At 44.2% G+C, this 23,853-nt stretch overlaps 1 protein-coding gene across 1 annotated transcript in view; it reads right to left on the reverse strand.

Annotated features, from left to right (window-relative positions):
* Positions 1–24: 24 nt before the first annotated feature.
* The window catches only part of BLTP3A (bridge-like lipid transfer protein family member 3A), a 72,412-nt gene continuing 48,583 nt past the window's right edge, over positions 25–23,853 (reverse strand). The window contains exons 12-21 of the mRNA XM_052648213.1: positions 21,513–21,654; positions 20,777–20,970; positions 19,113–20,569; positions 13,581–13,777; positions 10,982–11,136; positions 10,747–10,897; positions 5,826–6,088; positions 5,266–5,374; positions 5,034–5,140; positions 25–4,729 (exon numbers count right to left, since the gene is read on the reverse strand). Coding sequence (XP_052504173.1) covers positions 4,604–4,729; positions 5,034–5,140; positions 5,266–5,374; positions 5,826–6,088; positions 10,747–10,897; positions 10,982–11,136; positions 13,581–13,777; positions 19,113–20,569; positions 20,777–20,970; positions 21,513–21,654 — 2,901 coding nt within the window. The 3' untranslated portion in view covers positions 25–4,603. The remainder of the gene's footprint in view (positions 4,730–5,033; positions 5,141–5,265; positions 5,375–5,825; positions 6,089–10,746; positions 10,898–10,981; positions 11,137–13,580; positions 13,778–19,112; positions 20,570–20,776; positions 20,971–21,512; positions 21,655–23,853) is intronic.

Here is a 23,853-nt window from a genome sequence, read left to right on the forward strand (position 1 = left end):
TATACCAGAACCAATACTGTTTAATCAGTTTAATTTGCTTTTTTCAGGTGGTTCACAGAACCAGTACACTCAAGGTTTGATAGATATTGCAACATTAAAATTTCTCAATACTGACCAATATTCCAGTTCATTGGATACATTCTCATTGTTTTCCTCAAGAAGAGGGGAATGGAGTGACTTTTTATTGACAGTGATTAGCAGTAATAAGGCTACTGTAATATAATTGGCAATGGGCAATCCCCAAGAGTTCTTTCCTCTCTATCATTCAGTGCCATAAGGAGAGGGGTTCTGAAGCTTTTCTCTTTTGAAGCTTTCCTGAGCGTGTCAGTAGATTCCAGTTCTGGTTAGCACCCTGAGTAGGGGAGACAGACACACAAAGTTGGGCAAATCTGAATTTTAGTGTCTAGCATTAAAACTTGTGGCTTTAAACATGTACTTAGCTAGTGGAGAAGACTCTTCAGTGGTACATTCCACAAAGAAACGCTGTAAGACTCAGGCTAAATCTTGACCAAAAACTGCAGAGAAAACCAAATAAACAAAAATACATAGCTCCAGAGGAAGCTTTTTAAGTGGTTATAGGAGCTATACCTATTGCAATATGAGATACTGGATAAGGCTGAAATTTACAGATAATAAGGAAGAAAGTTCACATCCCAAGTATAGCCACTTAGCAAAGCCTCACAGTTTAAGGTTATCTAAGAGTATTTCCCCTTGTATCTGTTGTAAGAGATGGAAAAAATAATCCCCATTCAACAACAGCAACTATATGTACCTACCCAGAGGTGAATGGGAATATTCCTCCTCCAGCAGGAGGTAGGGAAGATTCCAGGAAAGGTTATAGTCCCCGAAAGGAGAGGACCTCAATCACAGCAGAATCTCTTGAAGCACAATAATGACTACAGTCAATCACAAAGCAACGGCAGCTCTTGCAGTTCTTAAATAGCCAGATGTCATCCCACTAGCTTGCGTAGCAATGCTGTTTCCATCATTTTGTGATATTACTAGTAACTGTTTTTGAAGTTAAGGTAAATATTATATGAGGGAGGGAAAAAGCAAACAAACCTTAAAGGTTTGGAATGCAAAGTTCCTGTATCGCTATGTTCAAACAACACCTTCTTTCCACCACCCCCTAAACTAGCTTATGGGAAAACTGACTTAAGTGTATGAAATGGAAGAATTTCAGTTATGCAGTATGTGAGGGCTGCCTTAAGCCTTGTATACTCCAGACACAGGAACCATTCCTTTCAGAACCATGAAAAAGGGTACTTAAAGGTTGAGGCCCATGGCAAAAGGAGGGTCAGATTAAATACACAGCAAAAAGCAGCCATCGTTAAGACTAGAACCCATTCCGTCTTAGGTCTAATAAACTAGCTTAATGATTCCAGTGAGTTAAAAACAGAATTTGAGATTGATAACCACCCCTGCAGCTTAGCTAAGAGAGATTTAAACCAGTCCATATGCACTAATGCATATCTCCAGTACCTCCATGTAAACAGGAAATCTAGATAGTCACAGGTAGTACAAGGTGTAAACGCTTCACAACTGACATGGTGACTGTGCGGTGGTGGAAGTCTCGGATAGTGGTGTTTCACTCCAGACATTTTCTTGAGGTATTCTTATTTCGTGTTCACAGTCTTAAAGCTCCAAGGCAGAAATCGTCAGCAGTCTGAAGGAGCTGATACTACTATTTTTTTCCTTCCATCCTTTTCATTTATTCTGAGGACTACCAACAAGGTCACATTTCTTCATTATGAAAGTTTTTCCCCCCCTAGTGAATAGGAGTGTGAAGTTATACAAGATGACTTTTACTAAAATTCCATGGGATGCTGACCCTCTACCGTATTTCCTGAGTGAGGAACTTCAAGACAATGGCCAAAGCTGTCACACAAGGAAATTCAAATGCTAGGGCTACATTTGTCACATGGGCAAGAGTGCCAGAGAGCCCAGAAACCTAAGTGAGCTCTGGTCATTACAGGGGTGAGCCTCGGTGCTTGCCAGATTTGTTTCTATTGCCTCCTACCCAGCGCACACTTAAAGAGAAAGTGTACCAGGCAACTCTTTGCATGGAGGGATAGGGAGGGCAGGAAAGCAGGGGAAGGGAAGAGAAGCAGAATGTGATTTGAGACCAATGCAGGTGAACCCAAGGTTGGATAATTCTGTTTTCTGGCTACTGGCTCTTGCTCTGTCCCCTCTAAGAATATTAGACATGCCACACTGGGGAGGACCAGTGATCCTTTTTGTTCATCATTCTGCCTTTGACAGAAGCACTTAAAGGGGAGTCTGTGGAGGGATGCAGTGGGTAACTCCATTGTGTATCACCAAATAACCCTGGTTTCCTAGAATTTCTTTTAGAAAGTCATCATGCAAGGATTCCTCTTAAACCTTCTGCACTCATACAGTTTCTTACAGCACCACTTCTTAAACAGAGAGCCCTAGGAGTTTCTGATTTGCTACAAGAAGTGCTTGTAGGTGGCTAAGGCTACAAGGGCCAGCCCTAGTATTTTGGGACCCGAAGCACACGTCCTGGATCTTGACTGAATATCTGACGTAACACTACCCTCAGCTTTTATCCTTTTCAGAACTGGAGCTCACATTTTAAAGATGTGTACCTCCACCCCTGGTGACTTTTGCTGTTCTCTAGACCTTTTCGCCTTTCACCACATACTTTGTACGTAAGGCCCCTAGAAGTGCACAGATCATTTAAGGCATTACCATGGTCTTTTATGAGATGCTGTTTTCTGTGTTGGCTCCACATGCCCTAAAGCAGCACTCTGACCCCTCTTCCCTTATGGCAATGCTTAGGTTTCTTTCCTGAGCTCTTTGCAGAGCTCACTGTCTCAGTGGTTGCTGATTCTCCCCTAAGGGCACTGCTTCACACTAACCTACAGAGAATCTCACCTGACACTTTCCTGAGTATTCACAGCCCAGTCTGTGAATCTTTTGCAATTTTTTTTAAAATCTCCTCTGGTTTATCTTCACTTCCTGGAAGTAGTGACATTTGATTGCATTGTAATATCCTACTTTCAGGTTATTTATAAAATTCTTAAATAAGGTTAAACCAAGCATCAACCGATAGGGAACTTACCCTGTTAACATTCTCTCAGAAAGATGTTTATTCTTAAGTCTCTCAGTTGTTTCCTAAGCATGAGAGGATATCCCCATAAACTCATAGTAATTGCTGTTTTTAAAATTGTCTTAGTGGAAAATCAAAACAAAATGTCTTAAAAAGTCTGAGCGAATTAGATCTTGTTCCTTCTTGAATGCATATTTCTTTTTATCATCAAAAAACTAGACTATACAAGCCAGGCATGATTCCCCATAAAGGAAACCATTTTATCTTTCCTCTAGTAGGTCATGTGTGATTAAGACTTTAGTGATACTACTAAATCATTATTTTACCATCTTGCCAATTCAAGGTGAGTTCACTGATGAACTGTCTAATCAACAGAGCTTGAAGTACAGCACAGAGCAGTATGAATCAAGATAGAACGTTGGGGAGGAATTAGGTAGGGTAGAAAGAGGGGGAAATAGCTCTTTCAGCAGTCAGGGCAAAACCTAGCTAGGTTGAAGGTTTTTTTTTTTACTTAGGTCAAAATAACATGATTTTTAAAAGCCACAGTGATAGAGGCAGGTGAGAGGCAACTGGCTGAGATGTTTATGTTACTGTATAAAACACATTTTCAGTTCCGACTCCACCAAGGGCTAAGGAGATTGCTGGTAGGAAGTCATAGTGCTGGGAAAGCTGATGTGCCGGGGCCCCCGGGAGACAGGGAAAAACCTGTGAGGGGCAGCTGTGGAAGAGAGACAGGACACGGCTGGCAATAGTGGGTTCAGAAGGAACCAAGCTCTCCTATGATCCCCACCAAGCCTCGACCTCAACCTAGCCCAGAGTGAATGGTTTCTTGATTTAAATTTCACACAAACTGTTACAGGAGGGAGAGACGATACAAGTGAGCTGCTACTGTTGCTTACTTCCTACCACAGCATCAGGACGATGACAGGCATCACAGAGAGGAAGCTTAACCCTGAACAATCTGATTGTAACATCAGCCAAGATGACAGGAGCTTAGTTTCCCTTCCAAACAAGGCAGAATCCATGTCTCACTTATTCCTGTGCCTCCCCTGGCTCCCGCCTTGCTGGCTACTTCCTGTTCCATTCTACCGCCGCAGCACTTCTCAGGTCCACTACAGAAAGCAGACTCTGAGACACAGAAGCTTTGGTGACTCTGGGTGACCAACCGAGGAGATGGGGACTCGGCCCTGTTCACACAGGTTGTGGAGCAAGCAAAGGTCTCTGCCATGAAACCAGGCGGTGAAATGACCCTAGTGTCGAGAAGATTCCACCTAGTGTGCTGAGGGCCAAAAGGACAGGTGAGACATGATGCCTGAGCCACACACAAAGTGGCCCCCAACTTCCTGGAACGTGGTCATGCTTTGCCCTGTCTTCCATCCAAGTCAGAACCGCTAGTAGAAAGGACACCACCAGGAGTGAGCTGCGCGTCCTCCGCCGGCTTGGCCAGCACTGGACGGAGTCTGTCACAGGCGGTGCGACTGCTGGTGATCTCCTCCTCTCTCCTTGGCAAAGATGGCTGAGCCACTGCTGTCAGAGCTCGAAGAGGGGATTATATTTCCTAATCTCTTCAAGAAGTTTTTCTTTATCCCGGTTGGCTTGAGCCAATGCTTGTTTAGTTTCTATCAGTTCCTTTCGTAGGGTAGGGAGTTCATTCACCTGAGGAACAACAAAGAATTCATGATCAATCAAAAAGGTAACACATCTTGCAAAAACATCCTTCTGAGCTCATCAGCTGCAGGGACAACAGCAGGTGGAAGATGTCATCAGCAGGCATTCATCTCTAGCTCCTGACCTCCAGCCCCTGTTCAGCACTTCCAGAAGCTCCTGCTAGGTGACAAGAGCCCAGACCACACAGCTGTACCAGCACAAGCAACCTTGTCTGCCCTCTGGGTTTTACCCGCTTCTGTGATTACAACCCCAAAGGGTTTACACGAAAGGTACTGTTCAGTTAGGGACTCACCTGTGGACCAAAAGCCTCCCCAGTGGGCACCAAAAACACCTGTTCTTCGGGGGGCTGCCTCTTCTCACTCTTAGCTGCTTTGGCTGATGGTCTGTCTTGAGCAGCAGCTGGAAAAAAGTAAAGGCTCTGAATGACAAACTGCCAGCAACAAGCAGCCTGTTCCTAGTTGTCACCTATTTCCTTACAGGAGCGAAAAGGTAGAGGAGCCGGGAGGCTGACAAGCCCTACTCACCGCCTATGTGGAACACACCGTCGTCACTCCGACTCAGCACAGCATGCTCCATGGACAGAGTGATGGGTATGGGGCCTGGTGAGGTGGGGTAGATGGGGGGTATATCGTCCTGCAGGAAAGAGAGAAGCCGCATGAGGCCCCCAAGCAACTCAGAGCAGCTTAGGAAACAACTCACGCTTCCAACTGTGGAGCTGGAAGCACTTTGCCGTCACTGTTTATCCATACACTCTAGCGAGGCATGAGAGGCATAATGAGTCTCTCCCATTCTAGACACAGTGAGACGGAGGATCTGCTAACCTGTGGGCTTGCATAGTCATGCTGCATGCCAAAGGGCAAGGCTAGAAACAAGGCCCCCCTCACGTGAACCTAGAACTTTTTGCTGGCACTACATACTTAGGTACTACTGTAGTAGTGAATACTAACATGCCCTTCCTCACTTGGTCCTCCCCACATCTCACAGGGACATGAGAAGAAGTTAACAGCTCTCACTGTTAACAGGGTCAAGGGTCAAGAATCCGTTGCTTGACCAAGTCTAGGATAAACCCCAAAGTTCCTCTCACCTTTAGAGTGACCCTGGAGTTCAGGAGCTCAATCTGCATGGGAATCACCACTGGGATCTCCTCATCCTCCAAGAAGGGCCCGAGGCCACTGAGCACCGAAGTGAGCAGCTCAAGGTCACAGCCCTGAAGCAACAAATGCAGGAAGCCATTCTGTGTGGCCAGAGGGGAATGAACAGCTGCACCAGGCCCCACCTCAAAGCGAAGGCCCACAGCTGGCCTGATGTGGCCAGTCTTCAAAGTGGAGGAGTCCTGAAAGCTTGTGCCTTTGTGAAGCAAGACAGAAGGAAAAGACATTAATTAATTACCAGCCAGTGATTGCTCAAAGCACTTTAATATATAGTTAATATTCATAACCATTGTGATTATCTGAGTCATGAAGATCTTTTTTGTACAGTTCTTCTGTGTATTCTAGCCACCTCTTCTTAATATCTTCTGCTTCTGTTAGGTCCATACCATTTCTGTCCTTTATCGAGCCCATCTTTGCATGAAAATTTCCCTTGGTATCTCTAATTTTCTTGAAGAGACCTCTAGTCTTTCCCATTCTATTGTTTTCCTCTATTGCTTTGCACTGATCACTGAGGAAGACTTTCTCTCTCCTTGCTATTCTTTGGAACTCTGCATTCAAATGGGTATATCTTTCCTTTCCGCCTTTGCTTTCTGCTTCTCTTCTTTTCACAGCTATTTGTAATGCCTCCTCAGACAGCCATTTTGCCTTTTTGCATTCCTTTTTCTTGGGGATGGTCTTGATCCCTGTCTCCTGTACAATGTCACGAACCTCCATCCATAGTTCATCAGGCACTCTGTCTATCAGATCTAGTCCCTTCAATCTATTTCTCACTTCCACTGTATAATGGTTCGGGATTTGATTTAGGTCATACCTAAATGGTCTAGTGGTTTTTGCTATTTTCTTCAATTTAAGTCTGAATTTGGCAATAAGGAGTTCATGATCTGAGCCACAGTCAGCTTCCAGTCTTGTTTTTGCTGACTGTATAGAGCTTCTCCATCTTCAGCTGCAAATAATGTAATCAATCTGATTTTGGTATTGGCCATCTGCTGATGTCCATGTGTAGAGCCTTCTCTTGTGTTGTTGGAAGAGGGTGTTTGCTATCACCAGTGCGTTCTCTTGGCAAAACTCTACTAGCCTTTGGCCTGCTTCATTCTATACTCCAAGGCCAAATTTGCGTGTTACTCCAGGGGTTTCTTGACTTCCTACTTTTGCATTCCAGTCCCCTCTAATGAAAGGGACATCTTTTTTCATGATGGTGTGATCACTCACCTAGAGCCAGGCATCCTGGAATGTGAAGTCAGGTGGGCCTTAGGAAGCGTCACTATGAACAAAGCTAGTGGAGGTGATGGAATTCCAATTGAGCTATTTCAAACCCTAAAACATGATGCTGTGAAAATGCTGCACTCAATACGCCAGCAAATTTGGAAAACTCAGCAGTGGCCACAGGACTGGAAAAGGTAGTTTTCATTCTGATCCCTAAGAAAGGCAATGCCAAATAAGGCTCAAACTACCGCACAATTGCACTCATCTCACACGATAGTAAGGTAATGCTCAAAATTCTCCAAGCCAGGCTTCAGCAACACGTGAACCATGAACTTCCAGATGTTCAAGCTGGCTTTAGAAAAGGCAGAGGAACCTGAGATCAAATTGCCAACATCTGCTGGATCATGGAAAAAGCAAGAGAGTTCCAGAAAAACATCTATTTCTGCTTTATTGACTATGCCAAAGCCTTTGACTGTGTGGATCACAATAAACTGTGGAAAATTCTGAAAGAGATGGGAATATCAGACCACCTGACCTGCCTCTTGAGAAACCTGTATGCAGGTCAGGAAGCAACAGTTAGAACTAGACATGGAACAACAGACTGGTTCCAAATAGGGAACGGAGTACGTCAAGGCTGTATATTGTCACCTTGCTTATTTAATTTATATGCAGAGCACATCATGAAAGACGCTGGGCTGGAAGAAGCACAAGCTGGAATCAAGATTGCTGGGAGAAATATCAATAACCTCAGATATGCAGATGACACCACCCTTATGGCAGAAAGTGAAGAGGAACTAAAAAGCCTCTTGAAGAAAGTGAAAGAGGATGGTGAAAAAGTTAGATTAAAGCTCAACATTCAGAAAACTAAGATGATGACATCACTTCATGACAAATAGATAGGGAAACAGTGGCTGAGTTTATTTTGTGGGGCTTCAAAATCACTGCAGATGGTGACTGCAGCCATAAAATTAAAAGACACTTATTCCTTGGAAGAAAAGTTATGACCAACCTAGATGGCATATTCAAAAGCAGAGACATTACTTTGCCAACAAAGGTCCGTCTAGTCAAGGCTATGGTTTTTCCAGTAGTCATGTATGGATGTGAGAGTTGGACTATAAAGAAAGCTGAGCGTCGAAGAACTGATGCTTTTGAACTGTGATGTTGGAGAAGACTCTTGAGAGTCCCTTGGACAGCAAGGAGATCCAACCAGTCCATCCTAAAGGAGATCAGTCCTGAATATTCATTGGAAGGAATGATGCTAAAGCTGAAACTCCAATTCTTTGGCCACCTGATGTGGAGAACCAACTCATTTGAAAAGACCCTGATTCTGGGAAAGACTGAAGGCAGGAGGAGAAGGGGACGACAGAGGATGTGATGGTTGGATGGCATCACTGACTCAATGGACATGAGTTTGAGTAAGCTCCAGGAGTTGGTGATGGACAGGGAGGCCTGGCGTGCTGCAGCCCATGGGCTCACAAAGAACTGGACATGACCGAGTGACTGAACTAAACTGAATATTCATAACAACCCTGTACCAGAAGTATTATTATCTTCCCATTTTACAGATGAAAGAGCTAAGGCACAGAGAGTAACTTGCCAAAGTTGCAAAGCTTGTGGACTTCGCTGGTGGTCCGGTGGTTCAGTCTGCCTGCTGGGAAGGGGACAGGGCTCGCTCCCTGCTCTGGGGAGGCCCCACACGCCACAACCACTGGGGCCCATGTCCTAGAGCCTGTGCTCTGCAACAGCAGAACCCACTGCAAGAAGAAGCCCATGTGCTGCAACTTGAGAGTACTCCCCACTCACTGCAGCCAGAGAAAGCCCACACACGGCAAGGAAGAGCCAGCGTAGCCAAAAGTAAATAAGACATTTTTTTAAAACCAACAAAGTAACACAGTTTGCAAGCAGCAAGGTAGGAGCTGCATGTAAGCTGCCTGACTGCAAAGACCATGGGCTTGGACACTTTGCTTTAATGCCTCTCACGGTAGAAGGGACATTAAGGACCAATTAAAAAGCTGGTCTTGCTTAGAATCAGAGGCAGTGGGCTAATGGCCAAGGTGAAGCTAAAACAGAGGACCCTCGGGAGTTCCCTGGTGGTCTAGTAGTTAGATCTCAACTCGTTCACTGCAAGGTCCCAGGTTCATCCCCTGGTGGAAGAATTGAGATCGTACAAGCCATACAGCACAGCCAAAAATGAATAAACAGACAGTGGACCCTCAACTCTGCTGGATTTGATCATCTCTTCCTTTCTCCAAGTCTTGATCTTCTCCTCTCTCTCTCAGGAAGCCAAGCAGGATCTATGCTAATTTAGTCACAACTGCATGAAGAATAACCTCAGGTGCAGCCAAGGCTATGAAACAACTTATATACCTATATAACTATAAATTGGTACAACCATTCTGGGGGGGGGGGGGGGGAGGGCATTATCTAGCAAAATTAAAGCTATACCTACCCTAATGACCTAGCAATTATTTCCTCAGGAATATAAACCTGGAGAAACTCTCCAACATATATAACAGGAGACATATACAAGGACAGGCATGTCAAAACAATCCTATTTGAAACAGCAAAAAAAAAATGTGGAAACAAACCACATGTCTGTTCAGAACAGAATGAAGAAGTAAACAGAGTAATGAGTACAAGAGAGATTTTGGGGGTGATGGTGATGGTTGCAGAACTGTGGAAGCTTACTAATATTTATCAAAGTACACACTTACAAAGAGTGAATTTCATAGTATGCATATCATACCTCATTAAAGCAGTTTTTTTAAAAGTCATATATTTCTACAATAGAATATTATAAAGTAGTGAAAATGAATGAATTATAGCTAACTCAACAACCTAGAAGGGTTTGAAGAATATCATAGTACTTGAAAGGAGAAAATCACAAAAGAATATAAACAATAATTCCACTTACAAAACCTCGAAAGCCTACACAGCTAAATAATACACTGATTTAAAAAAAAAAAAAAAAACGTGGAAGAACTATAAAGCAAGCAAATGAAAAATACAAATTCAGGATAGTGATCCCCTATGATAGGTGAGAGGCAAGAGGAAGGTTCTGGAGAGGGGCTCCCGGGGCTGAAACTTAATGGTACTGTTCTATTTATTAAACTAGGTAGTAGATACATGCATTCATTGTATTGTGATTATTTTATACCTTAAATATATTTTTATAACAGTTCTACTTTACAAGCATATCTACTTAATATTTAAAAATAAAATTTTTTAAAAATGAAGCATGTAGTTTAAGTCCAGATTTTTCCTGCCATCTTTTAAAGTATAAATGATAATATACATCAAAGGACTGAATCAGAAGCTCCCTGATCAGATACAGCTTGATGTTAGCAGCCCCACAAACAAAGAAGTGGACACTGTCCTCTCATATGAGGGTAAGGAACACCTGGGAGGTGAGGATGGTGACTAGCCTGCTCGGCACAAAGCCTCAGTGAGAGCTCTCGGAGGCTCCTTGTGAGAAGGAGGCTTCATTAGACTTCTTCCTCCCCCTAAAGGCTGCTGGAGAGAAGCACCAAGGACTTGGCACTAGGCTGGCTGCCCCTGGAGCACAGGACAGGAGCAACTTAAGTTCTGACTGTCCTCCTCCCCACCCCAGCTCAAATCCCACCAGCTCTCCTGGAATCCTACCATCCTTACCTGAGCACTGTCCGTGCAGGAACTGCCAGAGTCCCACGGTGCCCGGCTGCTGGAGGGTCAGCTTCTCTGCTTGCAGGGCCACAGTGAGGTCCTCACCACGTACCTCAATCCCCAGAGATACCTCATGCACCTTCAGGACCAGAACTGAGACCTGTAACAGGAGACTCGCTTAGCTAAGTCCCAAGCTGCCAGCTGAGAGCCCACCCTCTGCAGAGAAGAAAGTAGAACAGCTGACCAGGTGAAGATTGAGGTCTTCCCCACTAGGTGAGACCGAACTGTTGGCCTCTGGTGTCCCCTGGCCATAACTATCCACAACAGGGCTCTCTTGAACACCAGCACTGTCCACAGCATTGGGAAGAGATCCTGGTGGAAGAGATTCTGGACCAGACTCTGCAAAAGAAAGATAACAAGAGTTGGAGAGTCAAAAAATTTTACTCAAATCCAATCTTTAGTGACAACTGTAAAAACAAAAAATTTATGACATTCATGAGAAAACTGGAAATTTCAAGACTAACTGGATATTTAATGAATTTAGGGAATTATTGTTAATTTTTTAAAGTGTGACAATGGTATTTGGTCACGTTGAAAAACGCCTGTAAATGGAAGCAACCCAACTGTCTATGGACCAAAAAACGGCTAAACAAAATGTGCTACAAACGAAAAGTAAATACCTGCCTTAAAAAGGAAGGAAATTCTGATACATGCTACATACAACATAAATGAACCACAGAGACATCATGTTAAATGAAATAAGCCAGTCATGTACAATTCCGCTTACATGAGGTACCTAAAGTGGTCAAATTCATAGAGACAGAAAGTAGAATGGTGGTTGCTAGGGACTGGTGGAAGAGGGAATGAGGAGTTATTGTTTAATGGGTATAGACTTTCAGTTTTGCAAGATGAAAAGGTTCTAGAGATAGACAGTGGGTGATGGTTGTACAATGATCTGAAGGTACTTAATACTATTAAATTATAGTTAAAAATAGTTACAATGGTAAATTTTATGTTATGTACATTTTACCATAATTTGAAAAACTTTTAATCTGGTTAAAAATCTGTATTTTCTAGAGATGTGTAATAAAAATATTTATATATTTATGGACAAAATGATACGGTTGGGATTTGCTTCAAAGCAATATGGGAAGAAGGGAAGAGGGCAGAAGAATAAATGAAATAAGAATTGCCATAACATCTGGTCCCATCACTTCATGCCAAATAGATGGGGAAACAGTGGAATCTGTGGCAGACTTTACTTTTTTGGGCTCCAAAATCACTGCAGATGGTGACTGCAGCTATGAAATTAAAAGACACTTACTCCTTGGAAGAAAAGTTATGACCAACCTAGACAGCATATTAAAAAGCAGAGACATTACTGTGCCAACAAAGGTCCGTCTAGTCAAAGCCATGGTTTTCCCAGTGGTCATGTATAGATGTGAGAGTTGGGACTATAAGAAAGCTGAATGCCAAAGAATTGATGCTTTTGAACTGTGGTGGTGGAGAAGACTCTTGAGAGTCCCTTGGACTGCAAAGAGATCCAACCAGTCCATTCTGAAAGAGATCAGTCCTGGGTGTTCACTGGAAGGACTGATGCTGAAGCTCCAATACTTTGGCCACCTGATGCAAAGAACTGACTCACTGGAAAGGATCCTGATACTGGGAAAGATTGAAGGCGGGAGGAGAAGGGGACAACAAAGGATGAGCTGGTTGGATGGCATCACTGACTCAATGGACATGGGTTTGAGTAAACTCCGGGAATTGGTGATGGACAGGGAGGCCTGGTGTGCTGTACTCCATGGGGTTGCAAAGAGTCAGACATGACTGAGCGACTAAACTGAAATGAACTGGGACAGTAATAATAAGAGATTTTGTCCAAAATCTGTCATATGGCGGTTGTGATCGTATTTGGAAATGGAAACCTTCCCAAATAAAAATAAATTAAAAAAAAAAAAGAATTGCCGTGAGTTGTTAATATACCAAGCTAGGTAATGGGTATATGAAGGTTCATTATTTAATTCTATTTTTCAATATTTGGATTTTTCCACAAGAAATTAATAACGAAACAAACATGGATATGCCAGCCAGTTTAAGAAACAGTATATTCTCTTTTTACTTTATTTTCATTTAGATACTCTTAAGTGATGATTTTAGGCTTCCCTGGTTGCTCAGAGGTAAAGAATCCACCTGCAATGCAGGAGCCACAAGAGACGCGAGTTCGATCCTCGAGTAGGGAAGATCCCCTGGAGGAGAGCATGGCAACCCACTCCAGTATTCTTGCCTAGAGAATCCCATGGACAGAGAGCCTAGCGGGCTACAGTCCAGAGGGTTGCAAAGAGTTGGACACAACCGAAGCGACTTAGCATGCATACAAGGGACGATTTTAGAAGTTTTCATTTCGATAAGCTGAAAGAACTAGTCTAACTCCTAGTGGGGTTTAATCTAACTCCTGAAAGTTACTCATTTTACTATAGACAAAAAGCTCCCAGTTATTTTCCAACAATGAAATACATAGTTAAGCAAAAGATAGGAAACACACACACACCACTGACCCAGCCGCAAAGTTAGCCTACTGCCAGCGCTCCGTGGCTGTAAGACTAGTGCTCTCTTCTCTGAGTGTTGCTCTGTGATAAGGGTCAAACACCTATCAATAACCTAGAAGACGTGAGGATAAATTCAGAGTCACAGAGCCACTAAAAGTTCACTCTTCTTTGCTTTTGATTAAGAAAATGTCTGCTTTATCAAAGCTCAGCTCCTTCTGCATCCTGCTGGTCTGAATACAGGCATCAGAAGAACCCTCTTGAGGCTCTGCAACTTTGCCTGGCTCTGCTTCCACTTACCAGACTCCAAGAGCATCACGAAGCTCTCACTGCCGTCACTGTCCACTGAAATCCGGTCTTCAGGGCCACTGTTATCCAACGAGACGCCATCAAATGACTGCTGGGATACTGTCCTCTTCATGGAGAAAAATCGGAGTCGGGCAGCACCTCCACTTACAGGGGCTGCCACCCCTTCATCTACCTTGGCCACAGGCTCCCTGTTTGAAAAACAAAAGCAGAAACCACGAATGTGGCTTAGGAGGCATGTTGTTTCGTTCCCTTGCAATACCCACCCTTTTCAGCCCAAACAGTTATTATAAGCATAAACTTTGAGGTCAACTATTCATGGGGTCGCAAAGAGTCAGACACGACTGAGCGACTGAACTGAACTGAACTGATTACCTTTTGTAGAAGGGGGTCACACCATTTTCCAACAGCTGGGCCTTTCTGAACCCTCCTATTCCAGCATTTCAAACTGCACAGGCAGTTCTCCCATGTCAAATGTCAAGGTTATTTAGGATTATCCTGTCTATAGCAGAGACCTACTATCTACGGCCCTGGTGCTTATGAGTTGTACCCAAAGCCATTCCTCAAGCATTTACTGAATAACTTCTGCATTCAAAGCACCACACAAGACACAGGGCAGTGGTGGGCAGTGACAAATAAGACACCCCCTGTCCTCAAAAAAATGTGTATTCTACCAGGAGAGAGGGGACTATATACAAATAACATTATATGGTAGTAAGTCACACACTGTAAGAGGGACAGGGGTACAAGCCAAAGGCTAGCCAACGCCAAAAAAGGGAAAGGATGAAAAGAAGAGGATCAGGAATGGCTCTGAGGAAAGGGTTGATGTGTGAGGTGGTTCTTGAAAGACTGTGAAGGAGACAGCACAGCGGGCCTTCTGTGGGGAACAATCAGCCTAAACAAAGTTGTGGCACCAGAAAACAAAAGGTACCTTGCAGACTAGCAAGCAGCGCAGCTCAGCTGGAGCACAGGCTTTGCTGGGGAAGAGCAACAGGAGACAAAGTTAGAAGGTTTCTTTAAAGAAACTTGTAAAGACCTTTTGAGTCCACCCTCCTATGATATAGGTGAAGAAACTGACTCAGTTTCAGCTAAAGTAGAATTAAGAAGAACCCAAGTCTCCTGACTTCTTGCTAAGTGCTCTTTCACTTAACCACATGAGTTGCAGCCAGATCACAGGAAACCCTGGATAAAAGACAATGCATGAAAGTGCTCTGAAAGCTATGACGTGTAGGAGACAGATGAGAAATCTCTGTACTGTCGACTCAATATTGCTATGTCGCTAAAACTGCTCTAGAAAATAGTCTATTTAAAAAAAAAATAATGTGCCATATGGATATATCACAATAATTGATAATGCCACACTAAGAAATCCAAACTCAACTCAGAAAAAAGAAAAGGCTAGAAGGGTTTAGAATAGGGAAATAATAGGATTACACCTGTGTTTTAGGAATTTTGACCTGCCTTTTTCAAATAAGCTAGAGATGGAAAGACATCCAACAAGGAAATCAACTAATAGTTTACTAAAATACTCCACCTGTGGGAGTAGACAGGAAAAATTGATGTGAGACTCCCTAGAGCCCTATACTCAGAGTCACCCTCCTAGGAGCATTAGTATCTAAAGGAGAATTCATTAAAAAGTAACATCTCAGGCGTCATCTCAGACCTACTGGAAGAGGAACTCTGGGGGTAGGGCTCAGCACTCTGTGTTTTAACAAGCCTCCAGATGATTCTGAAGTACGCCTAAATTTAAAAGTATGGTCAGAACCTGACAAACGCCTAGAAAAGGCAGAGCTTGAATGAGCAGGAGAATGAGGCCACCCAAAAAAGAAAGAAAAAAAGAGCTGGTCTGGGATAAGGAATTTAGTTTTACACATGTGAGGTTCAAGGCACCCCTGGAGATCCCTGTGGAACTATGTGCAGTAGATAGTTTTAAAGGAACAGCAGGGGAGGGAAGGAAATCAGGACTGAAAACAAGGACTCGTGCAGAAGTGAGGCAATGGACAAAATAACCAAGAGAAAAAGTACAGCTGACCCTGGAACATCACAGGCTTGAACTGCACAGGTCCACTTATATGTACTCTTTTCTCAACAGTACATATTTTAGTACTACAGGGCTTCCCAGGTGGCTCAGTGGTAAAGAATCCACCTGCAATGCAAGAGATGCAGGTTCCATCCCTGAGTCAGGAAGATCCTCTGGAGAAGGAAATGGCAGCCCACTCCAGGATTCTTGCCTGGGAAATCCCATGGACACAGGAGCCTGGCGGGCTACAGTCCATGGGGTCGCAGAGTTGGGCACGCCTTAGTGACTGAGCGTGCACACTCACCACTACACGATCTACAGTTACTTGAATCTAAGGGATGCGCTGAAACCACAGATATGCAGCAACCATTTTACAGGTAACTATAGGTAAGGCCAACTATAGTTACATGCAGATTTTCAACTGCATTCAGTGCCCCTAACTCCCATATTGTTCAAGAGTTAACAAAATGTATTCAAAAATGCAAAGTGACCTAAATCTGAACATTTGGCAAATTCATCTTAAATGAATGAAGAACCTTAAATTGTTTAAGGTTTAAAAGAATCTTTAAACAATTTAAAAGAACCTTAAAATGTTTGTAGTGTGTGACCCAATAATTCTACTTCCTAGGTTTTATTCTAATAAAATCTTTATTCTAAATATTTTATTGTAAAATAAAATAAAAGATTGAGATATGAATAAAGAGTCATGTTCACAAACATAAGAACATTTACAACAGCATTGGTTTCACCTGAGAAAAAAGTTGAACCAGACTAAATGACCCCCCAAGCCTAGACTGTGAACTGGATGAATAAATTATGATACATCTATTTGCAAGAATATAATAGACCAATTCACCAAAGAATTGATGCTTTTGAACTGTGGTGGTGGAGAAGACTCTTGAGAGTCCCTTGGACTGCAAGGAGATCAAACCAGTCCATCCTAAAGGAGATCAGTCCTGAATATACATTGGAAGGACTAATGTTGAAGCTGAAGCTCCAATACTTTGGTCACCTGATGAGAAGAACTGACTCATTGGAAAAGACCCTGATGCTGGGAAAGACTGAAGGCAGGAGGAGAGGAGGACGACAGAGGATGCAATGGTTGGATGGCATCACCAACTCGATGGACATAAGTCTGAGTAAGCTCCAGGAGTTGGTGAAGGACAGGGAACCCTGGCGTGCCGCAGTCCATGGGGTCGCGAGGAGGCGGACACAACTGAGCAACTGAACAACAAAAATAGAGCAATTAAAAATTATATATTCAAATACTTCATGAATGGGAATCTTAAACAAAGTGAATAAAACTGGAAATTTTCTATATTCTATAGAAATAACATAATCCTATTAAAAAATGTGTGTACTTCATATGTGTAAACACATACAAGCATTCACATGGAAACATAAATATATGTATAAAATCTGGAAGATCCAAAAGTCAATAAGGGCTATCGCTGGATAGTGTCGGGCTTTCCAGGTGGAGCTAGTGGTAAAGAACCTGCTTGCCAGTGCAGAAGACATAAGAGACACGGGTTCAATCCCTGGGTTGGGAAGATCCCCTGAAGGAGGGCATGGCAACCCACTCCAGTGTTGTTGCCTGGAGAATCCCACGGACAGAGGAGCCTTTGCAGGTCGCAAAGAGTCGACACGACTGCAGCAACTGAGCACGCCACGCACGCACTGGAGAGTGTCATTACAGTGGCTTTTATGTTTTCTTCTTTATTCTTTTATTTTCTACATTATCGACAAAATGAACACAAATTATTTTGATAATTTTTCGGTGGGGTGGGCGCCATGCCATGCGGCATGCAGGATCTTAGTTCCCCAACCACAGACTGGACCCAGGCTCCTTATGGTGGAAACATGGAGTCTTAATCACTGGACCGCCAGGGAAGACCCCATTTTTATAATTTAAAAAATAAAATGATGATAAAAGTGATCAGAATATGGATAGCCTAGTGCTGTGGAACAGTTACATTCATAGGATAAAAGGAAGAAGAGAGCAGCCAAGGAAAAAGACTACTTCAGAGAGGTGTGAGTAACTGCACAGGGTTACAGATACTCAGGATGGATGACTGGCAGGGCTGACTGCACAGGCAGTCCTGGAGAAAGAGGACTGAGAAAAGGCCACCAGCCTGGGCAGTGGGGAAGTCGGTGTTGGTGTTTGAACGAGTCCGTGTCACACACACCTTTCTTTTCTCCTTTCACCTCTCCTCTGTTCCCAACCCTCACCCATCTCCATTTGGAAAAAGCAGCACATTTGGTCACTGGGAGTTCAGGCTCTCAATCCTCACCCCAACACTCACAAGCTGTGTGACCTTGAGTAAGTTTCTTACCTCTCTGAGCCTCAGTTTCCTCATCTATAAAACGGGGAGTGATATTAGTTCCTTCCTTATAGGGTTCTTATAATTCATTGGCTTAATATTGTAATATTTAGGACAGTTTCTGACACATAGAAAGCAATCAATAAATGTTGCCTAGTATTATTATATAATTTATTTTTTAAGCTTTCCTTCTCTTTCCTCCTAGGCTATCTTGGCCAAGCAGGTAGTAGCCCACTTGCAGGCTTTGCTTTGAGAACAATTTAAGAAAATCCTCTTAAACAAAAGCTCTAAAGCCACTGATCTTCTCAGCAAAGATTTTCCATAGTTCTCATTATCCTTTCTGAAAGCACAGACACTCGTGGAAAAAATCTATGCCTTCCCTCCTTTCTGACTGCACATTTCTGTGTTTTCTGCTCACTCCCTACTGTAGCCCTGATGCCTAACGCAGGGCCTCGTGCACAGTAAGGGCTCAGAAAATATTTGTTACATGAATGGATGAAATTCTCCCTTCTTTATTACCCTGGCAGATATTGATAGATGTACCAGAAAGAGCAAATCCAAAGCTCCAGCTTTTCAATGTATAAAAGACAGGATCCATGGGCTCTGGTCTCTGAAGCCTTTATTTCCTCAGCTATAAATTGGGCTATGAACATCTGCAGCGAACGCCATAGACTGTTGTGGGATTACATCAAACAAAATATTACCCAAGGGCCCACAGAAAAGAATAATATATCATACTGGCATTATTATTCTGATACAGTATATCTGTATCAACAATAGGGAATCAGTGAAAGAGATAACTTGATGCTACGAAACAATAAATGTTGACTTGAAAATTGCCCAAGACCAGACTAAGATACATGGAGGCATGTGAAAATTCATGGGATTATGTTGTTTTACTATAATTGAGGGTTCTCCCACATCACAGGATTAGATGTAGTCCTGAAAATAAAATCTCTCTGACTGCAATGCCTGTTATCCTCTAAATACCTGAAAGTTCCTCTGCTGCTCTCCAGGCAGCTCTGAAAACTAAAGCCTTTGCGACATTAACTAGCCCATTTTACGCACACTCCTGGACTACAGGCGCTTCCCCGTCTACAGGTGTGCATGGCAGGAGGCCTGAGCCCTGTGGCCAAAGCCAGCAGGAAAAGATGAAGCGACTGAGGGAGGCAGAGAACCACTCACTTGGCCGGGGGCAGAGGCAGCATCTTGTGCATGGCGGAGGTCATCCGGTCTCTGCCCAGACTGAAGGCATCCCTGGTCAGCGACACAGCTTCCTTGGTGAGGTCCATGGTGGCATGCAGGGCCTCCTTGGTGGCATCCTTGGTCATGTGAATAGCACTTGATAATTCTCCTTCTATGTTCTTCACGGGGATGAGATCGCCCTGTCCATTCAGAGCAGAATCCCTGCTCCCTGGGGGCTTCAACGCAGCTGGTGAGTCAGATGTTTGGGCTCCACTCGGTCTCTTGGCCTGTAAGGAATCAGCTGCCTCGTGGCCCTTCCCTGCCTCCTGCTGGGCAAGAGAACCTGTATCCTGTACTTCTCCGTTGCTGTGGAGAGGCAATGGCCTGTCCTGGGATGCACCCAGATGTTCAATGCCACTGTCTTCCGGAACCTTCTCGGGGCTTGCTGGGCCCTGTTCTGAGGAGGCGTCAGACTTCAGCTCCCGGTCCTCTGAAGGAGACAGCTCTGAGTCTACGAGGCTGGTAGTATCTGAACCCTCAGAGTCAGCCTCATCAGCCCCAGGGGGCGGATGCATGAGGAGAGCCACCTCCGCGCTGGGAAAGAGGACGCCAATGCAGGCTGTCTGGTCCTGCAGGGGAGCCCCAGTCATGGCCTCTGTATCCTTAGTCAGCTGCTCCTGAAGACCCCGCAGCACCTCCTTCAGGCGAAGCAGGGCCAGGTACTGGTAGTGGTCGAGCCGCAGGCGGACGTGCGCAGGGGAGTGCACGAGCACGTGCATGCCCGCCGTGTCCTCCAGCTCCATCAGGGGCCCGCTGCTGTCCACACCGCCACTACCTTCTTTCAGGATCTCCGTGGCTTCCGGAAAGCCTGACAGGCTTTTCAAATCATGCTCAGTCTTCGACCTCTGATGGGACATCATGTCAGGGGCCAGGGCCTCAGAATGGACAGGACTGCCAAAGCTGGCGGACGGTTTCAGCCTCCCTTCTGTGGCCATACGCAGCTTTCGTGCCTGCGCTTGTTGCCAGCGGAGGGGCAGGCAGGCCCAAATGGACAAGGGGAAGGCGGCCACAAAATTCAAGGTGTGGCCTTTGAAGTTCTCTGTTCCCTCAAAGTCCAAGGAGATCTGGGTGAAGTGGATGGACCAGAGGTCTTGGGAAGCCTTACGCCTCTGAGGGGGGAGAACACTAGCCTGAGGGAGGCAGGAATCCATCTGGAAGGCGTGATCCATAAAAAACATGTGCAGAAGGCTGAAGCCACCTGGTACCTTGGGAAACTGAACATAACTGGAATGAAAGAACTCAGTAGCAGCAAAACCCCGGAAGAGACTCTGGAGGTCCGGACAGCCGCAGTGCGGAGCGTGGCGTGTGTTGGTGGCAGTCACGCCTGATGCACAGAGGACAAGGGACTGGGGACGACGCGACACAGCCCGCTCTCTCTTCTCCAGCGGGAAGCTCACCTTCAGAGAGAAATGAAACCCAGTTCAGAATGGCCGGCTGAGCACCTCTGCAACCCACCACTAACACATGCATGGCAGACCATTTGGGCTGTAAAACTGCTTTCCTTCTTTCTATCCAACGGGCAGAGCAGAACCTTGAATCACAGTCATGGTAGAAATGCAACTGTGGCTGCCAACAGGGAACAGAAATCCCATTCTCCACCCTACCTTCAACCAGAAGGCGTCCAGGCGGATGTCCAGGTGTTCATCTTTCTGGCTGGAATCTTCCAGCTTGTAGATAGCTTTGAACTGCTCCAAGCTGCGGTACAAATCCAGGCAGAAGAGGTTTCCCCAGAGTAAGCTGACAGGGTCCATAGTGAATGTCAGACCATTTAACTGAATGTAAAGATTGGGACAGGGAACTAGAAAGCAGAGAAAAAAGAATTGCCACGAATGAAGTAACTGCTTGACTCTTACTTACCAGCTAATATTCATTTTATTATCAAGAGAGCAAAGGCATTGCACTTCGCTGGTGGTCCAGTGGTTAAGAGTCCACCTGCCAATGTAGGGGACACGGGTTTGATTCCCTGTGCCAGAAGATCCCACACGCCAGAGGGCAACTAAGCCCATGTGTCGCAACTACTGAGCCGTGCACCTAGAACCTGTGCTCCGCAACAAGAGAGGCCAACACTGAGAAGTCCACGCACTGCAACCAGAGAGCAGCCTCTGCTCGCCACTAGAGGAAGCCCACACACAGCCACAGAGACTCAGCACAGCCAAAAACAAATAAATTAGAAGAAGAGAGAGCCAAGGAATCTTCTGGGCAGAGTTTTCAACAAAAGTGTGCTACACTAACTCAAACGCCTAAAACTCCTAACAAGCAGAATAGGAGCGGAGACTCCAAGGCTGACTAATGTGAACAGGATAAGTTAGACAGGAGGAAATGACCAGGGCACATGCTTACCTGGCAGCTCCTGATTATCAGGGAAGTAATACTCTGTGAACTCAATATGAATGGCAGAGACCTGAGTAGGGAGGTTGTGAAGCTTCCGACTGCAGGACAGGAGTGTCGATGGCTTCTTACTTGGCTGTCCAGCTGTTGAAACCTAGACAACCACAAGTGGCTGTTAGCATCTGTACCACGCCCCAAACAGAATTTCCAGTATCCTCTGAGGTCGGATAAAGCCTCTATAATTAATTCTTCCAGTTTCTGTCACGGGGAGTAGAGTGATTTTCACATGGATGCCAGGCATTCTCACACCTGACAAACACGATCTATGAGTTCATCTTTTTCATGAAATGTTTGTAGTGGGGTATTCAGAGAAATTATATCAGACCATTATATCTACTGTGGGCAAGAATCCCTTAAAAGAAATGGAGTAGCCCTCATAGTTAACAAGAGTCTGTTATGTAGTAATTAGGTACAATCTCAAAAACGACAGAATCTCTTTTCATTTCCAAGGCAAACCATTCAACATCACGGTAATTTAACTCTATGCCCCAACCACTAATGGTGAAGAAGCTGAAGTTGAATGGTTCTATGAAGACCTACAAGACCTTCTAGAACTAACACCAAAAATAGATGTCCTTTTCATCATAAGAGGACTAGAATACAAAAGTAGGAAGTCAAGAGATACTTGGAGTAACAGGCAAGTTTGAGCTTGGAGTACAGAATGAAGCAGGGCAAAGGCTAAGAGAGTTTTGCCAAGAGAACACATTGGTCATAGCAAACACCCTCTTCCAGCAACACAAGAGAAGACTCTACACATGGACATCACCAGATGGTCAATACCAAAATCAGATTGATTATATTCTTTGCAGCTGAACCTGGAGAAGCTCTATACACAGTCAGCAGAAACAAGACCAGGAGCTAACTGTGGCTCAGATCATGAACTCCTTATTGACAAATTCAGACTTAAATTGAAGAAAGTGGGGAAAACCACTAGACCATTCAGGTATGACTTAAATCAAATCCTTTACAATTATACAGAGGAAGTGACAAATAGATTCCAGGGATTAGATCTGACAGACAGAGGCCTGAAGAACTATGGACGGAGGTTCATAAAACTGTACAGGAGGCAGTGATCAAAACCATCCCCAAGAAGAAGAAATGCAAAAAGGCAAAACAGTTGTCTGAGGAGGCCTTACAAATAGCTGAGAAAAGAAGAGAAGTGAAAGGCAAAGGAGAAAAGGAAAGATACATCCATCTGAATGCAGAGTTCCAAAGAATAGCAAGGAGAGATAAGAAAGCCTTCCTAAGTGCTCAATGCAAAGAAATAGAGGGAAACAATAGAATGGGAAAGACTAGAGATCTCTTCAAGAAAATTAGAGATACCAAGGGAACATTTCATGCAAAGATGGGCACAATAAAGGACAGAAACGGTATGGACCGAACAGAAGCAGAAGGTATTAAGAGGTGGCAAGAATACACAGAAGAACTATACAAAAAAATACCTCAGTGACCCAGATAACCACGATGGTGTGATCACTCACGTAGAGCCAGACATCCTGGAATGTGAAGTCAAGTGGGCCTTAGGAAGCATCACGATGAACAAAGCTAGTGGAGGTGATAGAATTCCAACTGATCTACTTCAAATCCTAAAAGATGATGCTGTGAAAGTGTGGCACTCAATATGCCAGCCAATTTGGATAACTCAGCAGTGGCCACAGGACTGGAAAAAGTCAGTTTTCATTCCAATCCCAAAGAAAGGCAATGCCAAAGAGTGTTCAAACTACCACACAATTGTACTCATCTCACATGCTAGCAAAGTAATGCTCAAAATTCTCCAAGTTGGGTTTCAATAGTATGTGAACCGAGAAATTCCAGATGTTCAAGCTGGATTTAGATAATGCAGAGGAACCAGAGATCAAATTGCTAACATCCGCTGGATCATAGAAAAAGCAAGAGAATTCCAGAAAAACATCTACTTCTGCTTTATTGACTGTGCTAAAGCTTTTGACTGTGTGGATCACAACAAACTGTGGAAAATTCTGAAAGAGATGGGAATACCAGACCACCTTACCTGCCTCCTGAGACATCTGTATGTGGGTCAAGAAGCAATAGTTAGAAGCAGATATAGAACATGGACTGATTCCTAACTGGGAAAGGAGAACGTCAAGGCTGTATATTGTCACTTGGCTTATTCAACTTATATGTAGAGTACATAATACAAAATGCTGGACTAGATGAAGCACAAGCTGGAATCAAGATTGCCATGAGAAATATCAATAACCTCAGATACACAGATGATACCAGCTTTAAGGGAGAAAGCAAAGAGAAACTAAAGAGCCTCTTGATGAAAGTG

Source organism: Budorcas taxicolor, chromosome 11, assembly GCF_023091745.1.
Source record: "Budorcas taxicolor isolate Tak-1 chromosome 11, Takin1.1, whole genome shotgun sequence".
Lineage (NCBI taxonomy): Eukaryota > Metazoa > Chordata > Mammalia > Artiodactyla > Bovidae > Budorcas > Budorcas taxicolor.